Below are 23,762 nucleotides of genomic sequence, written 5' to 3'. Positions count from 1 at the left end.
GGAGGTTGTGCGACCAGAACAAGGGAATCCTACAGGGTTACAACCAGGGGAGGTGGTGCCAGGGTTGTGTCCCCCCTCCAGAGTTATTCAATCTAGATGCTGAGCATGTAATCAGAGAAGCTGGATGAATGAAGAAGAATGCAGCATCACCACTGGAGGGAGGCTTATTAGCAATCTTCGATATGCAGATGACACAACGTTGCTTGCTGAAAGTGAAGAGGACCTAAAGCACTTGCTGATGAAGATTCAGGATCACAGCCTTCCGTATGGATGACAACTTAATGGAAAGAAGACCCAAATCCTCAGAGCCGCCAGGATCGATAGGGAACATCATGATACAGAGAAAAAGGATTGATGTTGTCAAGGATTTTGTCTTGCTTGGATTCACAATCAATGCTCACAGAAGATAAGAGAGAAGATAAGAAGCAGATAAGAGAGAAAATGTGTATGAGCTCCAATAAAATGATTTTCAAAAAAGAGATAAAATGACGTATTACCTTGGGTTAATCTGCTACACAAGACTTCTTCAGAGTCTTGAAAAGCAAGGATGTTACTTTGAGGACTAAGGTGGGCCTGACCCACACCATGGCATTGTCCCTTGCCTCAGACTTATGTGAAAGTTAGACATTAAATAAGGAAGACAGGGAAAGGACCGATGCATTTGAATTGTCATGCCGGAGAAGAATATTAAAAGTACCAGGGACTGCCAAAAGGACAAGCAAATCTGTATGGAAGAAGGTATGGCCAGAGTGCTCCTTAGAGGCAAAGATGGACAGACTTCTCACATCCTTTGGCCATGTTCTCAGGAGAGACCAGTCCCTGGAGAAGGACATCATGCTTGGTAGAGGGGCAGCGAGAAAGAGGCAGAGAGGGATGGACACAGTGGCTGCAACCATGGGCTCAAGCATGGGAATTGTGAGGATGGCACAGAACGGGGCCGTGTTTGCTTCTGTTGTGCACAAGGTCGAGATGGAGTGAAACCAACTCGATGGTACCCGACAATCATGAGATAGCATCGTCTATGTATCCATCATTCCATGAATGGCCTTTGCGTGGTTTCCATCTTTTTGCAATTGTGATTTGGGGACCATATGGTACTTCTGGTTCCAACTTTTGAAGGAAGTGTCACCCCGATTCCACGCTGGTTGTCCAACAGCAGTGTAGGAGGGTCCTAGTCTCTCTACACCTTCACCGGCACGTACTGCATTCTGGGTTTGTTTTAACTTTGCTATCGATGCCCTGGTGACCTAGTGCTTACGGACTAGGCTGAGATCCACAAGGCCAGCAGTTCAAAACCAGCAGCAGCTCCTTGGGAGAAAGATGGGACTTTCTCTTTCTATAAATAGTTCCAGTCTCGCAAACGCACAAGGGCAGTTCTGCCCTGTCCTACGAGTCCGCATCAACTCAATGGCAGTGGGTTTGGTTTGGGGTTTTATTGATGTCAGGAGGAGATCATATCTCATGGTCCTTTTAATTTACATTTCTCCAGTGGCGAGTGATCGTGAGCATGTCTTCATATGTTTGTTGGCCACCTGGATATCATTTCGATCATGTTTCCAGGTTACCATTCAGTGACATTAAGCATACACCCACTGCCCCCTTGGGGGCTGCCTCATTCTCCGACAGGGCAGATTCGCAACATTAGGAACAATTGCTGTCTGACTCACTTGTGCAAGAATAGGGTGACGACATGTCCGCGGTGGCGGTGGAGCGGCCTTTCCCTCAAGGAGGGTCCCTGGGAAGCTCAGCTTCCTCCTGTCCATGGGGTGCTACTTCCGGCCGCACGTCGGGGCAGACATGCTGGCAGCACCCAACCAAGGGGTTCCCTGTTCCTTTAGGTCAAAATTGCTGCAGGGTATTGGGAGAAGGGGAGAGGGTGTTTGGGAGACAGGAATGTGAGTTTAATGACATCCCAAAGTGGGCGGAGCTTGGCCTGAAGCCTCTGCCCTGGTGGGGCCTGTGTGTGGCCGGTTCCCTGAACTCTCCCAGGAAGCCCTGACCTGGGTGGCTCGCCAGTGGTAGAGGGCAGACGGCTCCAGGACAGTGCTCCCTGGAGGGCTATGAGGGTGTGCTGAGCCAGCACAGGAGGGAGGTGCAGCGGCTCAGCCACAGGCCATCCTCTGCTCACCCAGCCCAACCTTTCTGCCTCAAAGCCTCCACACATAGGGGAGCCACCCACCCCTGGTCGCCTTACAGTGAGGACAAAAAGTCCCTCTTGGCTCCTTAGCTTGCCAGACTTTCAACAGCCTGGCTGTCCAAATGCCCTCCGGCATGAGGCCTGTGCTTCTTGAGAGCGCTGGAAACAAACCCTCCATATTGTAAGCCAGTGCCCTTTCTCCAGGACCCTGAGCAAGCCCAGTGCAAGAGCACAGTGCGGTTGCCAGCGATATCGAGGTTACACCAGGATCCTGCCTGGTGACATGGAAAAGCATGGGGTGAGAGGGCAGTCAATTTAACGGTAGTGGGGCCACCCATGGCTAGACTTTCCTGCTGTGTCACATGGGCGGCCCGATGAAGATTGTCTCCAGGGCTATCTGGCTGGCCCCAGGGCTCCTTTGTGATACAATCCTGGCTTTCACTGAGGTGGTACCAAGAGAAAGTTGAATTTGCCTGGAGGCCCCTGAGGTAGGAAGCTGCAGAATTCTCGAACTTCTTTCCTCTCTACAGCAACCTTTCCGCTGTCCAGTCTGCACTCTGCGTGTTTGATCACGTGAGTCGTTAGGATTCTGTGTGGCCTGGCACTGGTCCAAGGGGGGGGGGGGGGTGCTCCTGCGAAGTACCCGGAGGAAGCTAGCCAGACCTTCTTAGGAGGCCCCTTGCTGCACTCAAACCTCCGACCTTTTGGTTAGCTGCCGAAAGCTGAACTGTTGCCCCACAATTGCCAGGAGAATCAGAAGCTGATCTGATTTCAGAGAAACGGGCAGAAATGAGCCTCATGAGCTAGGGCTTCTCCAAGGACAAGCTCACTGGCGTTGAGTCAATTCCCAATAGCAAAGAATAGAAACTGCCCCTTTGGGTTTCCAAGACTGTAGGTCTTTACGTGGGAAGAGCCTCATTCTCCCGTAGCGTGGTGACTGGTGAGTTTGAACCACTGATCTTGGCACTCAATGCGTAACCTCTACACTGCCTGGGCTTCTTATAAAAATGTTAGAGGGGGAAGGGAAAAGAAATCACATCTTTATTTTCATCAAATTCTGAGTTTAACATCTTGTGGGACTGTTACAGAAATCAAGCTGTGAGAGGTCAACTAAGCCCACATGGAAGAAGCACACCAGCCTGTGTGATCCAAGGATTGAAAATAACACAATTCAAATCCAAAGGTGGGAACGGTATCGGAAGTTAACTTGTGAAATCCCGGTTTTCAGAAGAGTATATGGTGATAGCGGGAGCCCTAAATCCATTGGCAAGGTGTGCCCACATGGAGTAAACCTCTGGTGAATTTCCTCTGCTTGTCAGACTGACAGCATTGCGAAGTTGATGATGGAGGACGTAGTTAGGTTAAAATGAAATGTCTTGTCATTTGATCTCCCTTTGACCCATTTAAAGTGGTTTCAGATTTTAATATTTTCTGCTTTCTTTCACTTGGGGTTTTCTCTGCTTTGCTTTGTCATTTGTGTTGGCTTTTACTTGCTTGTTTTTGCTCTGTATGATTTTATGGAGACGAAATCCAGGGTAGGTAAACCTACAGAGATAGCAACTGGATTGATAATTTCCCAGGGGCACGGAGGGGAGGCTGGGGGGATCTGGGGGAGTTAAAAACAAGCAACATGAGAAGAAAACCTTCTGAAATGGACTGTGGTGGTGATTGCACAACTCTTCTTAATATGACTGAACGATTAAATTGTATGATATGCGATGTAAATGCCAATCAAACTCTTAAAATAAAAAGAAACAAAACAGAAAGTGAATTTGTAGCCCGGGAAGTTAGGGAGTAATCCCAAGGTGACCACCAATAAAATCAACACTGGAACAAGAAAGGAAATGAGCCCCCTCAGTCTGAGCAGGACCCACGACTCGGCTGCCGATAGGAGCCCTGTGTTCTCAGTCACAGCCTTTGTTGGGGAAACCTTGAAAAACGGATTGTACTTTCTAATCCTTTGAAAGTCCAGGAGGCAGTAGGCCCACTGCTGAGCCTTACAACCTGATGGTTATAAAGGAGCAGCTAAGCTCTAGATCTCAAATTTGATTTTTTAAAAAGTATTTGGAAAACTCCCTTGACAACACGATGGAAATACCCACTTCTCAGAATGAGCTGTTTCCTTTGAATTCCCATGTATTTTATGCATTTACAAAAGCATTGTTCTGGAAGCAGGTGGGGTGGATGGGGGTGGGGGTGGGGCAGGGGCTTAGGTTAAGACCTCCTGCTTCAGGTCATGAGAAAAAAATCATACGATCGAACCGTCTGTGTCCCCTGCCTTCCCCCAAAACATGTGTTCTAAACCCCAACCTCCAAGCCCTGAGTTAAGGACACTTTGGGTTAGGCATTGGGCTTCTAACAACAGCAAGGTTGTTGGTTCAAGCCTACTGGTTGGTTGTTGGGAGAACAATGAGGCTGTCTGCTTCCATAAGGATTTGCAGTCTCAGAAACCTTATATAGGGTGGTAGTATAGTGTTTATGTGTAGGACTGCTAACCACAAGGTCAGCAGTTCGAAACTACCAGGCACTCTGGGAAAATGAGGAGGGTCTCTGCTCTTTAAATAGTTATAGCCTCAGAGACCCAGAGGGGTAGCTCTACTCTATCCCACAGGATCACGATGAGTAGATTTGACTCGATGGTAGGGAGTTTCTTTAAGTGAGGAGTTAGCATTGATTTGATGGCAGTGGGTTTGATTTTTGGTTTGTCTTAACTGTGATTATAATAAGGTGCCCTGATGGTGGTTATGCATTGGGCTGTTAGACACAAGGTAGACAGTTTGAAACCACCAGCTGCTCAGAGGGAGAAAAATAGGCTTTCAACTCCCTTAGAGAGTTACAGTCTCAGGACCCACAGGGGCAGCTCCACCGTGTCCCGTGGGGTCTGTAGGCATCAACTCCACAGCAGTGAGTGTTCATTCGGTGAGCACAGCGGTGAATATAATCTCACTTGGGACTGAGTGGGTTGCCTTTATTACAGTGATGAGACAGGACTAGTGTAGGGTACGTTTTAAGTGGCCTCTGGAAATATCAAAGGAGTAGATTAAGATGCAGGCAGAAAGAGCTCAAAGATGTGGGGAGGAAGAGACCATAACACTTGAAGATGAACAAGGAGCCAAGGGATAGAAACCAAAAAAACATTGACCTTCCCCCAGGGGAAAACACACACACACACACACACTCTCTCTCTCTCTCTCTCTCTCTCTCCCTCCTCTAGAGCTAGTACCCTGGATTTGTATTTCCACCCTTTGGACCTCAAAGAGAACACATTCCCATTTGCTAAGGACACCCAGCTGTATTTCTGTAATCACGGCACAAGACAGCTAAGACAAGGGATGACCATGATGCGACACTCTATGGAAGAAGGGACCCCCCCCCCCCATCCACGGGTAATCCGAGAAGCCCTCCACTCCCAGGTGGAGGCTGATGCTCAGCTCCAGCGACTGTGCTGCAGCCCCTCATGGGCGATGACTTCATTCAGGAAATGTGATCTCCCTACCAAGGCTCCTGGGCAGTGAGAGCACTGCTTTAATAATTCAGGCATTTCATCAGAGACAATGGTTTTAGGTGGCCCAGGAGGAGTGTCTATCTCCATGTCAGTGGCCGGGGCCCCAGAGGCAGGTCCCGGGAAGGCACAATTCTGTTCACCGCGAAAGCCTTTACAGGACAATGTCCTAGGACCCATGGCTGACACCCATGCCGACACCCTGAGCGGTTAATTTAAACTCAGGGTTCATTCAACTCCCAGAGATAAATCGAGATGAGACTGGAGGCCTGGGTGGGGCACGCAGGTTGCAACAGCTGCTAACCTAAAAGTGGCGGGTTCAAATCCATCCAGTGGCTCTGTGGAAGAAAGGCGTGAAGATCCGAGTCTATAAAGATTACATCCAAACAGTTCTGTTGTGTACCACATGGGCCACTGTGAGTTTGGGCTGACCTCACGCAGCTAACAACAGTGCTATGGAACCCCAGAGCGGGGCGTCTATATTGCCAAAGTAAGAGCGCTGTGACTTCCTCACTCCCGGAAGTTCTCAACAATCACCTGTCATTCATTTGTGCAGCATGTGCAAGACAGTCTGGGGCATGAACAGGTGTACGATTTGATCGCTGAATGCATGTCAAGCGTCTGAAATCTTGTGCTGTTGTTGTTTTCAGTTCCACGGACTCACGCTAACCCTGTGTTCAATAGGTGGAAGCTCCGGGCCCTTCTCACAAGTGTGGTTGTATTGGAGCCTGTTGTTGCGGATGCCGTGTCAATTCATCTCATCCCAGGTCTATCTTTTCCTCTGCCCCTCCCCCTGCAAGGGCCTCCCAACTCAGGGGCCCATCTTCAGGCCAACATCCGACAAAGTCCTGCTGCTCTTCGGGATGGTTTTCCAGTGGCTAGATCCCTGAGAAGTCAATAGGCAATTCCTTCTTTCTAGTCCATTCCTTGTTTGGAAGCGTTCTGCTGAAACCTGTCCACCGGGGGTGACCCCGCTGATGGGTGAAATATCGGTGGCAATGAGTCCCTCCTCACAAGGACACACAAGCAGTACCACAGTACAACGACTGCTAAGATGGGTGGGAAACAACGCTTGTCGTCAGGTACACCATGTGAACAAGCATGGTGCAATCAGAGGGGTGTACCCCGATGCTCAGGGATCCCCCAAGGCACAGGATCTCAAGCCCAGCGAACACCCTCCGCAGGATACAACCGAGCCTGTCACCTGAGAGTCATTAAACAAACGCCACCAACCCCCTCCAAATACGCACGGGAGGCAAACAGGAAAAGGTCTCTCTCTAAGGAATGGAAGGACTGGCGCCGTCCACCTTGTTCTTGGCAGGCACCGGCAATTCTGAACAGCACCTGAACAGGTAAGCACATACCTCTGTGTACTCTTTGTAGCTCCGGTTGATCTCGCAGAGACTCTCCCGGGCAGCTTTGCTGGCAGGGGACGCGGCAAAGGCTTGCTTCATTTTGCTGGCACCGTCCTGGAGGCGTCTTTGGATACAATAAGCTTCATAGAGCTCATCTACCTGCCAGAACGCAAACAGGAAACACGGGGGGATCAACACTTGCTCACTTGAGAGCAGTTACATAGGCTATTGTTAAGTGCTTAAGGCACGTGATGTCTCTGGTCCCAAAGGGGAGACTGGCAAAAGTGTTATCCCCATTTTTTCCCTTAAAAAAATTTTTTTTATTAGGGGCTCATACAACTCTTATCACAATCCATACATATACATACATCAATTGTTTAAAGCACACCTGCATATTCTTTACCCTAATCATTTTCAAAGCATTTGCTCTCCACTTAAGCCCTTTGCATCAGGTCCTCTTTTTTTCCCCTCCCTCCCCACTTCCCCCTCCCTCATGAGCCCTTGATAATTTATAGATTATTATTTTGTCATATCTTGCCCTATCCGGAGTCTCCCTTCACCCCCTTTTCTGTTGTCTGTCCCCCAGGGAGGAGGTCACATGTGGATCCTTGTAATCGGTACCCCCTTTCCAACCCACTCACCCTCTACTCTGCCAGTATCGCCCATTTTTTTCTAAGTTGAATACCTTTATTTTTTATTATTATTGCCCTTCGTTATCAATAACTTTGCAAATGCAATCTTTGAACAGCTGCATGTAAATATCTAAGAATAAGATTAAATTAGCTAAGGCAACACAATATGTAGTACATATTACTAATGATAAGATACACAGAACTAGCAAACCGACAGTTCTAAGTGTGGTTCCATCATAAGTTCTGTATGTCCTAAATCAGGGACTGCCTATATACAAAGACTAAACGAGCTGGCGAGTAAGCAGAGAGAGAGAGGTCAGGTCTCATGAAGATCACCCAGAAGCTAAACTCAAAAGGACACAAATGTCTTCCTTCAGAGCCACCAAAAAGTCTTCCTGTGAGGTGGCACCCTGAATTCAGAATCTAGACTCCTAAAGTGTGAGAAACCAGGCCATTGGTCATCAATCGCTCAGACCTGAGCCACTTTCTAGTTCGACAGGGGCTTCCCCCTTTGACCCTTCTTTTCAAACTATTCAAAAGCAGAAGGATATTGGCGGACTCTATGGGACAATGGTCGGGCCATGAAGAGCAAGGCCTGAAAGAGAATATAGCTTCAGACCAAGGTGAAAGCATTGTACTAGGGGCTTTATCACAAGGTGGTATTCACACATCCCGAGGCAGCTGGGAAAAGAGAGCCTGATGTTATTTATTGAAGGCATTTGTTGTTGTTGTTGTTAACATCTTGGCTCAAAAACAAAGAGGGGAAAACCTCAAAGCTTATCCAACGGAACACTTCAGAACCGAACTGTTTAGGTTGATGTTTCCTGTTTTACATGCTTCTGCCCCCGGGTTATCATAAACACGATGTGTTTGCGGCACATCTAAATTTGTCTTCGGAAACATCATCTGTCCACCCTATGAGGGGGCTTGGAAAGACCTATAGCAAAAGTCCGTTGTCTTGCTTTTCAAAACCATTCTATTGGGAGCCAATACAGAACTCATATCACCACACAGTTCTCCATTATCTTTTAACTCAGTTACTGGATGAGCTTTTGGGAAGTCCCGGCATGCACTTGGCTCTAAGTATAGCCCCTTGTGCCTATGCATACCTATTCAGGTTTCCTTTGGTAGCTACATCACACCAGGATCGAAAACATAAAGCAGGGGTATCAGACTGGCAGCCTGTGGGCCACATGAGGCCCCAGGGGGGAATTTTTTTGTGGCCCACAATGCTCTGAAATAAAATGTAATGAGGGAATTGTGTGTACAGTATTGCCTCGAGCTCCCCTAAGCGCTATTTTCTTCATAGCAATTTTTTCCTATTTTCATTTTATTTCAGAGCATTGTGGGCCACAAAGAATTACCCTGGGTGCCGCATGTGGCCTGCGGACCACCAGTTTGACACCCCTGGCACAAAGGAATGAAAGAAAATGAGACTCATGCTTCGAGACACTAATACACCCTCTGAAAGTGATGTGAGTCTGACCATCACACTGCCTGCTGCTAAGGTTCTTGTTAGGCGCTCTTGAGTCAGTTCTGACTCGTGGTGACCCCTTGGCAAAGACACATCTTGTTCCTGGGCCATCCTTAAGGTTCATTGCTACGTTTGATCCCATGGCTGTAGTCGCTGGGCGACGCCAGCTCATTGAGGGGCTTTTTTTGTCCCATTGATCCTCTACTTTGCCAAGTGGGCTGTCCTTTTCCTGAGACTTGTCTCTCCAGAGAACATGTCCAAAGTAGGTGAGACGAAGAAGTCCTCCTACCTAGGGCTCAAGCGGGAAGAGAAGGCTTTGAAAATGACGATGGCAGCATGTGTACAAATGTGCTTTACACACTGGAGGAATGCATGGATTGTGATAAGAGATGTGAGAGCCCCCAATAAAAGTAGTTAAAAAAAAGAAGAAGTCTCCCTATTCTGGGTCGACATCCTCCAAGGCAGATTTGTGGGTTCTTCTTGCTAATTTCAGTATTCTGTGCCAACACCACGATTCACACGCGTGGTCAGTTCTTCTTTGGTTTTCTTACTCGGTGTACGGTGTTGGCATCCAGATAAAGTCATGGGAAATACCAGGGGTTTGGTATTTTCTAAGGCAGTGTTTCCAATCAATGGGGGGTACCTTTCTCTTCTAGGGGAACTAGGGACACTGAGCCATCTCTCTCCAGATATATATTTATTAGTCACAAATGGGGTGGTGCTCCTGGCATGCTATTAAACCTCCTAAAGAGAGCAAGGCAACTCCCTTGTGCCTATTCAAGAACTACCCTGAAATAGCCATTGCACCGGCATAGATACAGACTGTTCTAAAGTTATTCTGGATGCTGTTTATCTCTGTGGCCTTTTATTATCTTCAAATGTAAACACACTAAACCAACTGTAACCAAATGATAGGAATGTTTAGGCAGATAGCAAAGCCAAAGCCGAACCTCTCTGGGCATTCTAAAAACCAAACCCCATGAGTCAATTCTGACTCATAATGACCCTATCGGACAGAGTAGAACTGCCCTTGTGGATTTCCCAGACTGTAAATCTTCACAGGAGTAGAAAGCCTCATGTTTCTCCTGAGAAGCAGTTGGCGGTTTTGAAATGCTGACTTTGCAGTTGGCAGTCCAACATGTAACCACTGCACCACCAGGGCTCCTCTCCGGGGATTAGCACAAGCAAACACAACATTTTCTATCTGGACAGGACACTTTCCTACCCAGGACCACTTGAATGTCTATTACACTTCACACTTTGCTCCCCTCAAAAGGAGGCTTACTCTGCAAATGCAGAAGATTGAGGTAGTTTATTGTGCCAACCTGGCCAATAAACACATGTGGGATTAATTGAAGGGCGGAGAGATAAATGGCTCAGTGAGCCTCACCTTTCTTGTATCTTGCTCTTTGGTCATCGGACCAGTGTGCGGCTGCCTTGCTTGTTCTGTGCCTCAATTTACAAGCTACACTACCTGTGGGACACCTAACCCGTGGACTGTGTTGCTGTAATTTGAGGTTCCTTCAAGACCTGCTTTGCCACACCACTGGAATTTACATCTCTTGAGCTGGGGACTGTCAGATCCTGTCATCTGGCTCTGTTGGTGACCTGCCTTGCTGTTTGCTGCCTGTGCCCGGATAGCCTGAATTGCTCTACAGAGGACTACCCAGCGGCCCTCAAGCCTTGAAGGACTGCCAGTGTCTCACAGCTGTCTCACGGGAGTGAGTTGCACTGAGCCATTTGTACTGCTTTATAATTTAGTTAACTGTTTATTTCTTATGTTATCTATATGTGTACTTACTAGCATGATGGCTTTTGTTTCTCTAGAGAGCCCTGTCTAACACGAAGATGGTGGTGAATATACTGGTTTTTGGTATTCCAGAGCCTTCCGTTGTTCTTTCTGAAGGCAAACTTTTGACTGTTCACGAAAATGCATTTCTACTCCCTGTTGCTGGAAGCTGGCAAGCAGACGCTGGACTCAGAATTGCTCCAAAGGGTTTTCTTCTTCTTCTTTTGCTCTGATTTTTGTGTAAATAGTTTTCCAAGCCCTTTTCCTCCAGAGTCAATGGGTGGGTTCGAATTGCCAACCATTGGGTCCGCAGCCGATGGCAAACTGCTCGGTCACCCCATCCTCCTATTCCTGTTCTCCAAACTCACTGTCATGAAGGCGATTCTGACTCATAGTGACTCCATAGGATGGATAGGACTGCTCCCGGAGGCTTCAGAGCCTGTCAATCTTTGTGAGGGCAGAAAACCTCCTCTGTTCTGTGGATCGACTGGGAGTTTCAAACTGCTGACCATGCATTTAGAAGCTCAGCATGTAACCCACTATGCATGCAGGGCACCCCCTACTCTTATTAGAGTTGTATTGTTTTCCATAAGCGCTTTCTTTATAGAGATGTCAGTAATACTTAGCCTAGAATGTGAACATTAAGACTGATCATTATTCTCTGACTTAAAGGATTGTTTGTCGCTATTTAGTTCTTCAAGCCACTCAACTGTGCTTGGAGTTCCCAAGTTTCGATAAGAACGACCTTTGGTCTTCAGGGCCAATCGATTTGTTTCTAAGAGGTAGGTTCAAGACTCAAGGGATGGCCTATCATGGATACAGTGTTGTTAACTGGCACAGAGGATGACTCCCCCTCTTTGAAACTAAGCTTAGACTCACCTGGTGAGCATGTTACAGCGCTGATGCCATGCTCCACTCTGAGCAGCTGAGTTAGTAGGATGGGGCTGGGTCAAGAATCTGTATTTTAAATCAACACTGCAGATAATTCTGATGTGGAAGGGCCCCACCAAACTTTCAAAGACTCGATGCCAACACCTCTTCCAATGCAGGCCATGCAGTTTCATCCAGGTGATGAGGTCTCAGGATACTGGTCTTGCAGCCCATTGGAGCTCCTGGGTCCTCCAACTTCTCTGAGATTTTAATCTTCCCAACCAGGAATCTGCACTCACTAGACCATTGGAGGTGGTGTCAGCTGCTGCTGAGGCAGACCCTGACTCACGGTGACTCCATCCACGTGTGATGGAAGGAAGCTTGACCTGCTCCTGCGCCACCCCCATGATTGGTGTGGGTCAGACCACTGAGATACCTAAGGGTTAGCTGGCTGATTTTTTTCTTAATGTATACCATCAGAGCTTTCTCTCTAGTCCATCCTAATCTAGAAGCTCATCAAACCTCATGGCAACATTCCAACCCCTAATGACAAGTGGTAGTGGTGGTGGTGGTGGTGGTGGTAGAGGAGGTGGTTGTTGTTGTTGTTGTTGTTGTGGTGGTGGTGGTGGTAGTGATAGAGGTGGTGGTGGTTTTGGTGGTAGTGGAGGTGGTGGAGGTGGTGATGGTGGTCGTCTTGGTGGTGGTGGTGGTCTTGGTGGTGGTAGTGGAGGTGAGGTAGTATATTAAATGTATTGGTCAGAAGCCAGCCACGGTTTCTTTTTTCGAATAATTTTTTTAGGGGGATCTTACAGCTCTTATCACAATCCATACATCCATCCATTATGTCAAGCACATTTGTACAGTTGTTGCCATCATCATTTTCAAAACATATTTTTCTACTTGAGCCTTTGGTATCTGCTCATTTTCCCCCTCCCTTCCTCACCCCCCTCCCTCTTGAACCCTTGATAATTTTTAAATTAGTATTTTTTTCCTGTCTTACACTGACCGCTGTCTTCCTCCCCCAGGGAGGGGGTTATTTGTAGATCATTGTGATCGGTTTCCTCTTTCTATTCCTTTATCCTCCTGGTAGCACTACTCTCATTATTGGTTCTGAGGGGTTTATCTGTCCTGGATTCACTGTGTTTCCAGTTCCTATCTGTACCAGTGTACATCCTCTGGTCCAGCCAGATTTGTAAGGTAGAATTGGGATCATTATGGTGGCGGGAGAGGAAGCATTAAAGAACTAGAGGTAAGTTGTATATTACATCAGCTCTATACTGCATTAATCTCTTCCTTAGAATCCTTCTGTGAGGGGCTGTCTAATTGTCTGTAGATGTAGCCTAGATGTCTTACAGGCAAAGTGAGAATTTTACACCTGATCTTCCAATGTATTGATATATCTGCGATGGCTTAGTTTATGACTTTTACACAAAGAAAAGTCTATCCTTTGTTTTCATTCAAATATCAATCTATCTTAAACAAGTGGAGTTCAACTTCTATAGAAACAAAAGGTATCGATGTGCATCACCTGACCTGAAACCAATCCAGTAGCAGACAAGTATGTGTCTTCCCTGCAAGCCAGTGGGGGCTTCTCAAAAAAAAAAAAAATTATTAACCGAGAGTGGTTTAAAGTGATTTTACCAGGAATTCATGTGAGCTGCTGCAAGTGGTACCACTGACCTTTCAAAGCCACCGAGACTGTTATATAACATGCATACACAAGGTGACAGATATACCCAATCTACAGCTGAGCATTTCTTTCTGTTTTCCACACTTAGCAGAATAATTTGTTGAGGCTTGCCTGCCTCAATACCTTCTAATAGGTTTCATCCTTTAATGGTTTGAGTTTCGCAGAAATAGGGGAATCTCAGATTGGCCTAGGTAATAAATATCTTTCAGAGTGGGAAAAGTACAAAGGCGGTAGCCTTTGCATATACATGTCCTCCTGTGGCCGGGCCTAGGCAGGTCAGGTGGTTACAAACTCAACTAGTAGCGGAAATACTGACAGTTTAAACACCACTAAGGAAGGGCTCCCAGAGGAGAAGCCCTGGTGGCGTAGTGGTTGCACGTTGGGTTGAAATCCACATGGTGGGCAGTTTGAAGCCACCAGGGGCTGAGATCCACATGGTGGGAAGTTTGAAGTCCATGGGTTGCTAAGAGTCAGCATCGACGTGATGGCAGTGAGTTTGGAGCCTGGAAGGCACTCTGTTATTGTAGTAGAGTGAGGGTCTGAGAAACTCACAGGGTCAGTTCTCCTCTGTCCTATCAGGTCTCTATGAGTTGGAATTGACTCTATGACCATGACTTTGAGTTTAGTGGCTCCTTGAAAGACGAGCCTGGACATCTGTTTCTGAAACCTTCCCTGCTCTGCACCCATTGGTTCACCGTGAGTCAGGATCAACTATGACACCTATATCAATCATCACAAAATTAAGGCAGAAAGGACTCTCAGGCTCAGCTAGATTGAGAATGTGTCCCACAGAGTGGAAGACCAAGGCCCAAACAGATGATATGGCCAAGGGAGATGTGGCAGAGCCGGCACTAGAACCCACGGTTTCTGACTCCTAGCACCCCTCCTCTCACTTGCAAGAGAATCTGAGGCCGAATAGGAGCCTTGCAGGTGTAGTGCTAGTGAACCAAGTTCCTAAGCACCAGGTCAACAGTCTGAAATCACCAGTTACTCCAAGGGAGAAAGGTGGAGCTTTCTACTCTGGTAAAGAGACATACAGCCTCGTATTGATGGCAATAGTTTTGAAGTCTAGGCTCCACCAGTAGCTCTTGAGAGTATCCAGAATAAGGGGGCCACAGTTGCGCTCCACAGAAGGCAAGCTGGGCTATGAAAGTATCACTACGAGGGTTCGAAATGCGTCTCTGTAATCAGTGGGTGGCTGCCGATAGGTTTTCTCATTAATACATTTGTCTTCATCTCATTAAGGGCACCTTCAATTCAAAGGTCCGCCCAGATCAGTGGTTTCCAAGGGGATGCGCTGGGCTCACCTGAAGGTGGAGCAGTCAGCCCAGAAGGTTATGGTGACTGCCTTTTTCGAGACTGAAAGGGTCACCTTGATAGGTTTTCTCAAAGGACACAGGATGATCATGGGGGCTCAGAAGGAAGAAATTTTAAGAAAATTGAAATCTGCATCAGTGAAAAATGGGCTAGAAAAGTTGTGACGGGGGTAAAAAGGTTTCCCCACATGACAATGCACCTCTTTGTTCTTCGAGGCGAGCGATGCTTTTTCTATGAGAATTTCTTGGGGAGACCTCACCCCATCCACCTTGCAGCCCTTATCTTATACCTTTATATACCTTTACATGCATTGAAAAGGAGCACAATTGGATTCCTTCGGGGATGCAAACACTGCTGTTTTGATCGCAGATGGAGGCTATGTTGAGAACCAACAGCTTCCCATTTGGATAATTTTGTTTAATGAAAGGTTTCCCTCTTGCAGCAAAACCTTTGGACTCACCCTGGTATGTCTAAGGCTCAGGGCTGGCTGTCAGAGACCCTGACCAGTTGGTGCCTGTCGAAGGGAGTCGTTTGGGGGGGGGGACCCCGCAAGCCAGGCCATATGAGGAAGAGCAGAAGGAACCAAGCACTTCAGAAGGATTTGGGGGGGAGTGTGGCAGTTGACTTAAAGTACCAAGTTGCACTGTACAGGACCAGCACGCACCATGTGACATGAGACGTTTGCATCAGGTCATTTTGATTCTGGCTCATCGCTAACCACCCGGCATCAAGGCAGTACCAGGCAAAAGGTAGAGAAAACACCCATACAATAAAGAAAAAAACCAAAGTCAAAACTGCGCTAGACTAGCAAGCTCTTCGTTCTTAATGCTGCTCTCTGCCTTTTGCCTGTGGGAGTCCTTAATTGCTTGTCTACTTAGGAGTCAATTAAGTAAGGGACTCTCCATGGGGTAGGTGCTCAGCTCAGGCCAGAGGTAGATTGATCAACAGTTGTGAACAGAGAGACAGAGGCCAAGACAAACAACAGGAATGTCACTTACCTTGCTAATGTGGAACTCGAGGCGTCTCATGTACCTTTCGATGGTTTTAATTTGCTGGAATTAGAAAGAAGATGCTTGAAAAAGTACAGCCATTTACAGGTTAATCATGCTGGGTGTCTGAGGATATGCTTTCTATCCCTAAATCCCAGATCATGCTAAATCCATTCTTTCTAGCTTTGCTGTTCTCATTTTTAAACAAACACACACACACACACACACACAAAATAAAACTCAAACTCACTGCCATTGAGTCAATTCCAACTGTTAGTGATTCTTTAGGACAGAGTAGAATAGCCCCTATGTTTTCCCCAGACTAACTCTTTACAGAAGTCGAAAGCCTCGTCTTCTTCCCAAAAAGTGATCGGTGGTTTTGAACTGTTGACTTTGCAGTTAGCAGTTCAACGTGTAACCTGTCAAGACTCCTTTTAAAGATTCTCTAATATCAACTTGGGAAGTTTGGGGTTTTGTTTTCAGTGGAAGACACATTCTGAGAGGTGACCTTGACTGGATTACTGGAATCCTAGTCTGGACCACCAAGGAGGTTAATCAAGGAGGATTCATGGAATTGTTGGCAGGACAGTGCTGCCATGGAGGATGCTTAAAATGCTTGATAACAGCTTATTCAATGCGAAACTCCCCACCCCCATTTCTTCAGCATCTCTGAAGCTGACGTGCATTTAAACAGTGCTGCTGGCGAGGAGGCAGCAGCTCGCTTGTCTGTGCACGCTCAAAGAACATCATGGTGGTTTGTGTGTCATCTGTTCATTTGACTGGCATGTATTGTTGCTATTACCTGCATTAAATTCAATTGCCCATTAAGATGTCATCAAAAAGATTAGACAATGATTCAGCAATAAAATTGAAGGCTATTCTGGACACAAACAGGCATGGAGGCCAGACAGCGTCATAGATAATAATACTTTAAAAGAATGCACGTCTACAGAGGCCCAAAAGAGTCATGTCAGAAAAAAAAATACCAGAAAAAATTAAAATAAAAAAGAGTCACATCAGAAAGTATAAATTACACAGTTTATGTGAAAAAGAGAAATGTGCCTAAAGTCTGAATGCACTTTCCAATCAAAGGAGTCACAGATCGGATGAAATATCACTGTCTGCCCTAATTCTCAGAGAAGAAAGAGAGGAAACTCCAAACATCAAAACAACGAGAAACCCTCAACCAGGGTTTGTTGACACCCCACTCCTGTCCCCCACCCCCACCCGGGGATCTTAAGCTACAGTATGTTGGAATCATACAGGGTAGCATGTATCTCATTTGGGTTACAGCAAAACCGGGATTGTTTTCAGGAGAGCAAACCCATCAGTTCTCTAAGGTCGTACTGCCCTTCTCTGGCAGCAGGGTTTGTGTTTTCAGCAGTGCCCCAAGACAGAAGGAAAGCGTACCTTGTCCAGGTCATACAGCACACCCTAAAAGGGAAAAAGAGAGAGCTGGTTAAAACCCGTCTTCTCCAGATGGGTCCTGACGTCTCTAGCGAGCGAGAAGTCACCCGAGTTTCCGCATTATCTGGGCGGCAACGATCAGCGCAGCCAGGCGAACTTTGGCTGGATTTTTGGACATCGTCTTTCAAGAAGTAAAAGATGCTGGCTTATTTTAAGAATATACATTGTAAAAGGCAAGCACATGGCAAAGGAACTGTACTTGTTTTTCCATGGACACACTAAACACCAACAATGCTTTCCTTAGGGGGTGATTAGAAAAGAAAAAAGGTGCACAGGCTGATGTGTTTGCCTCTCAGCATATGACTGGTGGACAGACAGGAGTTGCCAGGTGACACCGGGCTAGTCTTCATGTGGGGGATCGCCCAGAATCCCTGGGACGCGTTCTCGGATCCCACAGTGGAGATTCTCTAAGGCAGTGGTTCTCACCCTTCCTAATGCCGTGACCCTTTCATTTAGTTCCTCATATGGTGGTGACCCCCCAACCCATAAAATTATTTTCATTGCTACTTCATCACGGTAATTTTACTACAGTTATGAATCGGACAACCCCTGTGAAAGGGTCATTCGACACCCCCCCCCCAAAAAAAAAAAAAAAAAAAACCTCCAAAGGGGTCGCGACCCACAGGTTGAGAACCGCTGCTCTACAGCCATTGCTCCTTTGGGTGAACTCTCCTTTTTGGAGGTGAAGCGAAGACCTGCATTTGCTCTGAGACCTTCTTTTGAAGGCATTTCTGAGTCACAGGTGAGCTCACTTCAGACCCAGGTCTTCTAACTTGGACATACCCCCTTGTTTTTTGTGGGGGCAACGTGGTTACCTTAAAGGAGATGTTCCTTGCCCACCATCACTGGGCAGCATTGCCCAACTTCAGAGTCAGGAAGACTAATCTTCTTTGTCATTATTTCTGCTCTCACTCTGCCCACAGTTAGACTTGCCCTGAGGTCCGCACGTGGACACACGCTCACCTGCACTGGTCTCAGGAAGGCCTGGCGCCTTACTTGCATTCGTTTCTGCTAGTGGCTACTGCCCTTTAGAAAAATACAGCTCATCTTCATTTTTGTTGAGGCTACTGAGAACATACACAGGGGGACACACATGCAAACCCAAACTGAGGCTATAAATCAATGGCAGTAGAAAGCCTCATCTTGCTCACTCACAGCAGCTGGTGGGCATGAACTGCTGACCTTGTGGTTAGCGCTCATAACAGGTAACTCCCTGTGCCCCAATGGCTCCTCTTAAATATCAGTTAAAAAATGATTTTTAAAGGCCAGCATTTACTTGTAAGCCCACGTTCTCAGAGAGCTTCCCCATCTCCTCTGTCCCCAGGGGCCGTGGATTCTTCACATGCTTTGAACTCTCGTCTCTTACACCCCGAAGCACAGGTAATGCCCATTTTTCAATTTAAAAAGTGGTGTGGCCATAAATTGGAGCCGTGACATATGTGTTAAAAACACCGTGTCTGCCTGTTTAAACATGTAGAATTGGTATGTGTCAAGAGTTCTTGAGGGTGGTGATGTGCTTTGGGCAAGCTGTTTTTGCACCCAGCTCACTTTCTGTAGAGCTGGGTAGAGTCACTGCTCCCACTGAACTTGGGGGAGACCAAGGGAGGCTCTGAAGCAGCACTAGAACCACTGGGAGAGCTTCCAGGGAACACTGGGGTTGCTGGGAGGAGGAGCCCCGAGAGCATCATGGTTTGTGCTGCGAGCTGCTCCCCACAGGCCAGCAGTTAAAAACCAGCAGCAGCTCTGTGGGAGAAAGACAAGGCTTCCTGATCCCATACCCAGTTCCAGGCTGGGAAAGCCCCAGGGCCTGTCTAGCAAGTTCCCTAGGAGTCGGCTTCGAATCAATGACAGTGGGTTTGGCTTTAGTTTAGTTTTTTTCATTTTCTTTCTATAATTCGATAGCTCCACTCCTAAGGTCTAGGTAGACTTTTCTTGGGCTTTTTGAGGCTTTTAAATGTTAAGGCACAGTGTCATGTACAATGAGCAAAGTCACTGAAACTAGTCTATACAATAGGGACTTCTTGAATCAGGGACTATTCAGAAATTCATCCAAATCGAGGGGCTTTGCAGACATCTTGACCAATGCAACGTATAACTGGTCCACCTTCACATATTGGTGACCCCCGAGGTCCTTTCCCTGCCTGTGTCACTGACAGATGGTCACTGCTGTACAAGGCCTCTTGCATGTGTCCAAGAGCAAGGAGGTTACTTGGAAAACTAAGGTGTGCCAGGCCCAACCTTGGCATTTTCAATGGCCTCGTGCACACGTGAATGTTGGCGGCAAAGTTTATCTGGAGGTTTTAGAGATCAAGAACTACATTTCCCCTCCTTTCCCCTTCTGTGATACACATCAGGATGCAGCTGGAACATTACCCCCGGGACCTGCTTTTCTTCAACGTGCCTCACCATCCCCACCAGGAAGAAGCCTACCTGAAAAGAGAGAGTTGCTTGTGTTAACATGTTCCCGAGGCGATGGTACCTACCAGACGGGAGTTCCTCTTCATATCTTTTAACTGAGTTGTCAGCTTGTCCAGCTCCGCCTGGTGACCGTCCAGATAGGCACTGCCAAGAGACGACAACATAAGATGTGAGTTCTGCGACCGTCATCGAGTGGCGTCTGCTCCTTCCGAAGGGGGATGAAGGACCGGAAGCTTGCTCTGCAGAGGGCTGCCCTGTCCTGTCCTTCCTCAACCTGTCAACCTCTGGGAAGCTCCCGCAGCTGCATCTGAGACTGTGCAGAGGGTCAAAGACGAGGCAAACGCCCGGAAAAGAAAGAGCGATGGGAAGGCGGAGGGAGAAAGACATCTATGGATTCGGTCTGGGCCCTTAAGACTTCACCTGATTGACTACAGCACTTAACAAGATGGATCGAGACAGTGGCTCAGACTTAGGAGGCAGTGTGAGGGCCACATAGGACCAGGCAACGCTTGGTTCATGATGAGTGGGGACTGACTGAACCAACACCCTACTGAGGAGGACGAGGACGGCAAGGACACACTGACTGCTGACATGTCCTTACACTAGGCAGTTAATATTAGATAAGCATTCCCAGAAATACACGCAGGAACCTTCCTCGGCATCTCTAAATAGCGGAGGGCTTCAAGAATGTCATAGAAAGGTGGAATTAAGGGGTAACAGAAAATTTCCACCAACTGTGTGATGCTCCTTCCTCACCACCATTGAAACGAAATGAAATACTGAGCAGAGATCCATATAAGCAAAGTCGCTTGTATGGGTCTCCTCCAATGATATGGATACGATGTGGCCCTCAACTTATTTCAAAGGGTGTAACCCGTTTAAGGCTTCCCTGGGTCTTGGGGTAAGAATAAAACCCTTACTTATGACAAAGACACATAGGGAGCCCTGTTGGTGTAGTGGTTACAAGTTGGGCTTCAATCCCAAAGTCTGAAGTTTGAAGCTACCAACCTCTCTCAGGGAGCAAGATGGGGCTTTCCACTCCCATGAAGATTTTCAGTCTCGGAAACTCACAGGGCCAGTTCTCCCAGGTCCTGTCAGGTCGCTATGAGTCAGGGTGGACTTAGGACAATGAGTTTGGCTTTTTGAGCAGAGGCATGTGAAGACCTCTTGTGCGTGACGAGCTTTTCTCTGACACCCTCCCCCTCCCCAGGGAACGTTAGTAAGCTTTACTTGAGCGTGAGAGAAGTTTCAGACACGTTAGCGGCTGAAGGTACTTACTCGAGTCCGCGCTTCAAGGCCCTGTAGACCTCTTCCACCCTCTGAGGCTGAGGCTCTTTGGAAGCGCTGCTGTTTTTGTGTCCTAAGTTGTGCATTTTCTTGAGTTTGGCCTGAGGCTTCTTGAGAGCAGAGGTATTTTCAATGAAGGAGTTACACCTGAGGAGAGGAAAGGAAAGAGGATGCGGTCAGCCCGGACATCCAAGAGCGTTGGGTTTAAGGAAGGCCCTTTGAATCATCTGGTCTCCGTATCCTTTGGGAAGATGACATTCTATTACAGCTGAACAGAATTGAGCCGACCTCCGTTCAGCTTCTTGGCCTAAGATGTGTCAGCTGCTGAAGTCTGAAAGTATTGCTGGCTAGCTCTGCCCAGAATCCAGGTTAGCTTCACTCTGCGTGGAAAATGTCTCTCTCACCCACCAATCCTTGTAGGAGCCAAGGACAGACACTGCCTTGTTGCAACAATGAACCGGGAGCAGGGCACAGGAAGTGCCTCAGTTGCAACAACTGGTTAATACACTCTCTTGGCTGCTAACCAGCAGCCCCTCGGAAGAAAAGCCTGGCAATCCACTTCCCCAAACCAGCCACTGGAAGCCCTTTGGAGCAGTTATACCCCGAGACAGACAGACAGACAGACAGACAGACAGACACACACACACACACACACACACACACTCGCCATGAGAGGGAATGCTCTAGATGGCTACTGGCTCTGTGGCAGCATTAACCTGAAGCGCGTTGTGCATGAAAAAAAGGCTGTGCTCAGAGAATGAACAATGGAACTAAGTGACGAAGGCAAAGCTGGTTAGGTGAGCGGACATGTCGGGGGCACTAGAGGACTAACGTGAGTGTCACCTCCTCCCTGGTCTCAATGTGCAGAGGTGGACGTCTTTATCAACCGTATAACTTCATACCAGACATACTCTCCCAAATCTGCACGGAATGGAAAATGAGCTTCCTTCAACGGTCACTCGGGGGCAGTGGTAGGGGGAGAGGTACACACCTATCACTCATTTGCCCTAAGTCCTCAGCAAAGCTGTGACGGAGGAATCCAAAAGAACAGAAGAGAAAAGGCGGGTGTTGGTGCTGTCTCTGATCCTAATTCCAAGAGACCTCCCCCCCCCCCCCCCCGTGTGACAGAGTGGAACAGCCCCAGTGGCTTTTATTGTCGGTCACTTTTATGGGAGCAAGTCACCAGCAGGTCTCTCTCCCCCAGCACCACTGGTGGGCTTGTACTGGTAATGTTTGGGTTGACAGCTCAGCATATAACTCTCGCTCCACCAGAGTGCCTTAGGAAATAAGCCAGAGCATTTAACAGACCCCCCACCCGCCCTGTGGATAAAGGATTAAAATAGTATTTTGTGGATGTTGTGTAAGAGCGCACACACACACACACACACGCGCGCGCGCGCACTGGCGTGTGTTTCAAGTTTGCATGCACACAATTCCTCTTCACCACACCAAGGCTCCCTGCCTTCTCCATCAGCACCCCACTTGCCTGGATCGCCTCTCCTGAAGGCCGCTGAAACCCGCGAAGGACTGGCTTCTAATGATCCCATTGGGCCCTCCAGGTGAGAAGGACTGAGATCCTACCAACATGATTTCCGGGAGTCTGGTGGGTAGACCTGTAAGACAGTGGGGGAAGCGTGGGGAGGTAAATGCAGGTTCAGACAGAAAGCACAATAAGCTTGGCGGGTCATGAAAAAAGGGGACAGGGAGAGACGCAGGTGAAGTGAGTCGGGAGGCCATGAGATATTGAATGACACCTTTCCTCCGCCGTTTTTTCTAAACCAAAGGGCTCAGCTCTCAGGTGAATTCAAACACCTACCTTCCAAGATGCAATTAAATAGAAATTAAACAAAACTAGCAATCATTTCAGGTTACCTTCAGAGATTTTTTTTCTTTTTGTAAATATGGTCCAGGTATATCTTCAGAAGACACCCTGGGCGTACGCTGGTTACACGTTGGGCTGCTAACCAAAAGGTCAGCAGTTCAAAACCCCTATTCAGCTCCAAATTCCAAGGGTTACTCTCAGAAACCCGCAGGCGCAGTTCTACCTTGTCCGACAGGGTCCCTATGAGTCAGCACTGACTCAATGGCAGAGGGGTTGTTTTGTTTATACCTTCAGACCCCAAGAACACTTTGAATGTTTACCTCCAGGCAACACCACCCGCAAACCCAGAAACAGATAGGCGCACGCCAAGTTCCGGAGACGTCCTGAACCACATTCACCCCACAGTCGCAGGTCTTAGGCGCAACTCTACCCGTACAACTCTTAAGGGCAGAAACAGTAGGTGTCTTCAGGGATGAACTGGCTTCCACTTGTTCTCGCTCCTTTTTCTCTCCTCCAGTGTATTTGGAAAGCTAACATGGTGCCACTTCTATTGGGGCCGTGCAAACTAAGAAGGGAGCCGGAACAAAAGCAGAGATAATCTAGGTTATGATAAGAAGCGCCAGAGGAGAGGGAAGAAAACACACACAGGCCCAGCCTGCACTCGCTCTCTTGCGTTTGGGGAAGAGTTACCACAACTAGCCAAGATGCATTGTCTAAATGCCACTTCTGCTGGACCCAAGCCCAAGGTCCGCTCCCCTGAAGGCCTGTCCTAGAACTGTTGGGTAATTCTATCCCCTCTCATGGGTCGGAAGCACGTACCATTTTGTGAGCAAGTAACCTCAGTCGGGCTAGCAGGAGGATGGCGGAGGAAGCAGCTACTATCCAGATGGAAGACCTTGGACGTGGGCTGGGACAACACAGGTGTGTTTGCACCACACCAACACAGCCCTTTCATAACCCAACAACATATAAGGAAACTCAAAATAAATAAAAAACACCAGTTCCCCCTACCC

General features: G+C 47.7%; 1 protein-coding gene across 3 annotated transcripts in view; it reads right to left on the bottom strand.

Annotated features, from left to right (window-relative positions):
- The window catches only part of RIPOR2 (RHO family interacting cell polarization regulator 2), an 81,139-nt gene extending 58,604 nt beyond the window's left edge, over positions 1-22,535 (bottom strand). For 2 of the 3 annotated variants that reach the window (XM_075540736.1, XM_075540737.1), the window contains exons 1-6: positions 22,414-22,535; positions 20,919-21,074; positions 19,706-19,784; positions 17,166-17,189; positions 15,765-15,818; positions 7,004-7,153 (exon numbers count right to left, since the gene is read on the bottom strand). In XM_075540736.1, coding sequence (XP_075396851.1) covers positions 7,004-7,153; positions 15,765-15,818; positions 17,166-17,189; positions 19,706-19,784; positions 20,919-21,074; positions 22,414-22,514 — 564 coding nt within the window. In that variant the 5' untranslated portion in view covers positions 22,515-22,535. The remainder of the gene's footprint in view (positions 1-7,003; positions 7,154-15,764; positions 15,819-17,165; positions 17,190-19,705; positions 19,785-20,918; positions 21,075-22,413) is intronic. The other variant, XM_075540738.1, reaches the window with a different exon arrangement.
- Positions 22,536-23,762: the final 1,227 nt, after the last annotated feature.

The sequence above is a fragment of the Tenrec ecaudatus genome, chromosome 1 (genome assembly GCF_050624435.1).
Source record: "Tenrec ecaudatus isolate mTenEca1 chromosome 1, mTenEca1.hap1, whole genome shotgun sequence".
In the NCBI taxonomy this organism is placed as follows: Eukaryota; Metazoa; Chordata; class Mammalia; order Afrosoricida; family Tenrecidae; genus Tenrec; species Tenrec ecaudatus.
The sequence above is the reverse complement of the archived record's forward strand: the minus strand, read 5'-3'. Positions and strand labels throughout refer to the sequence as shown.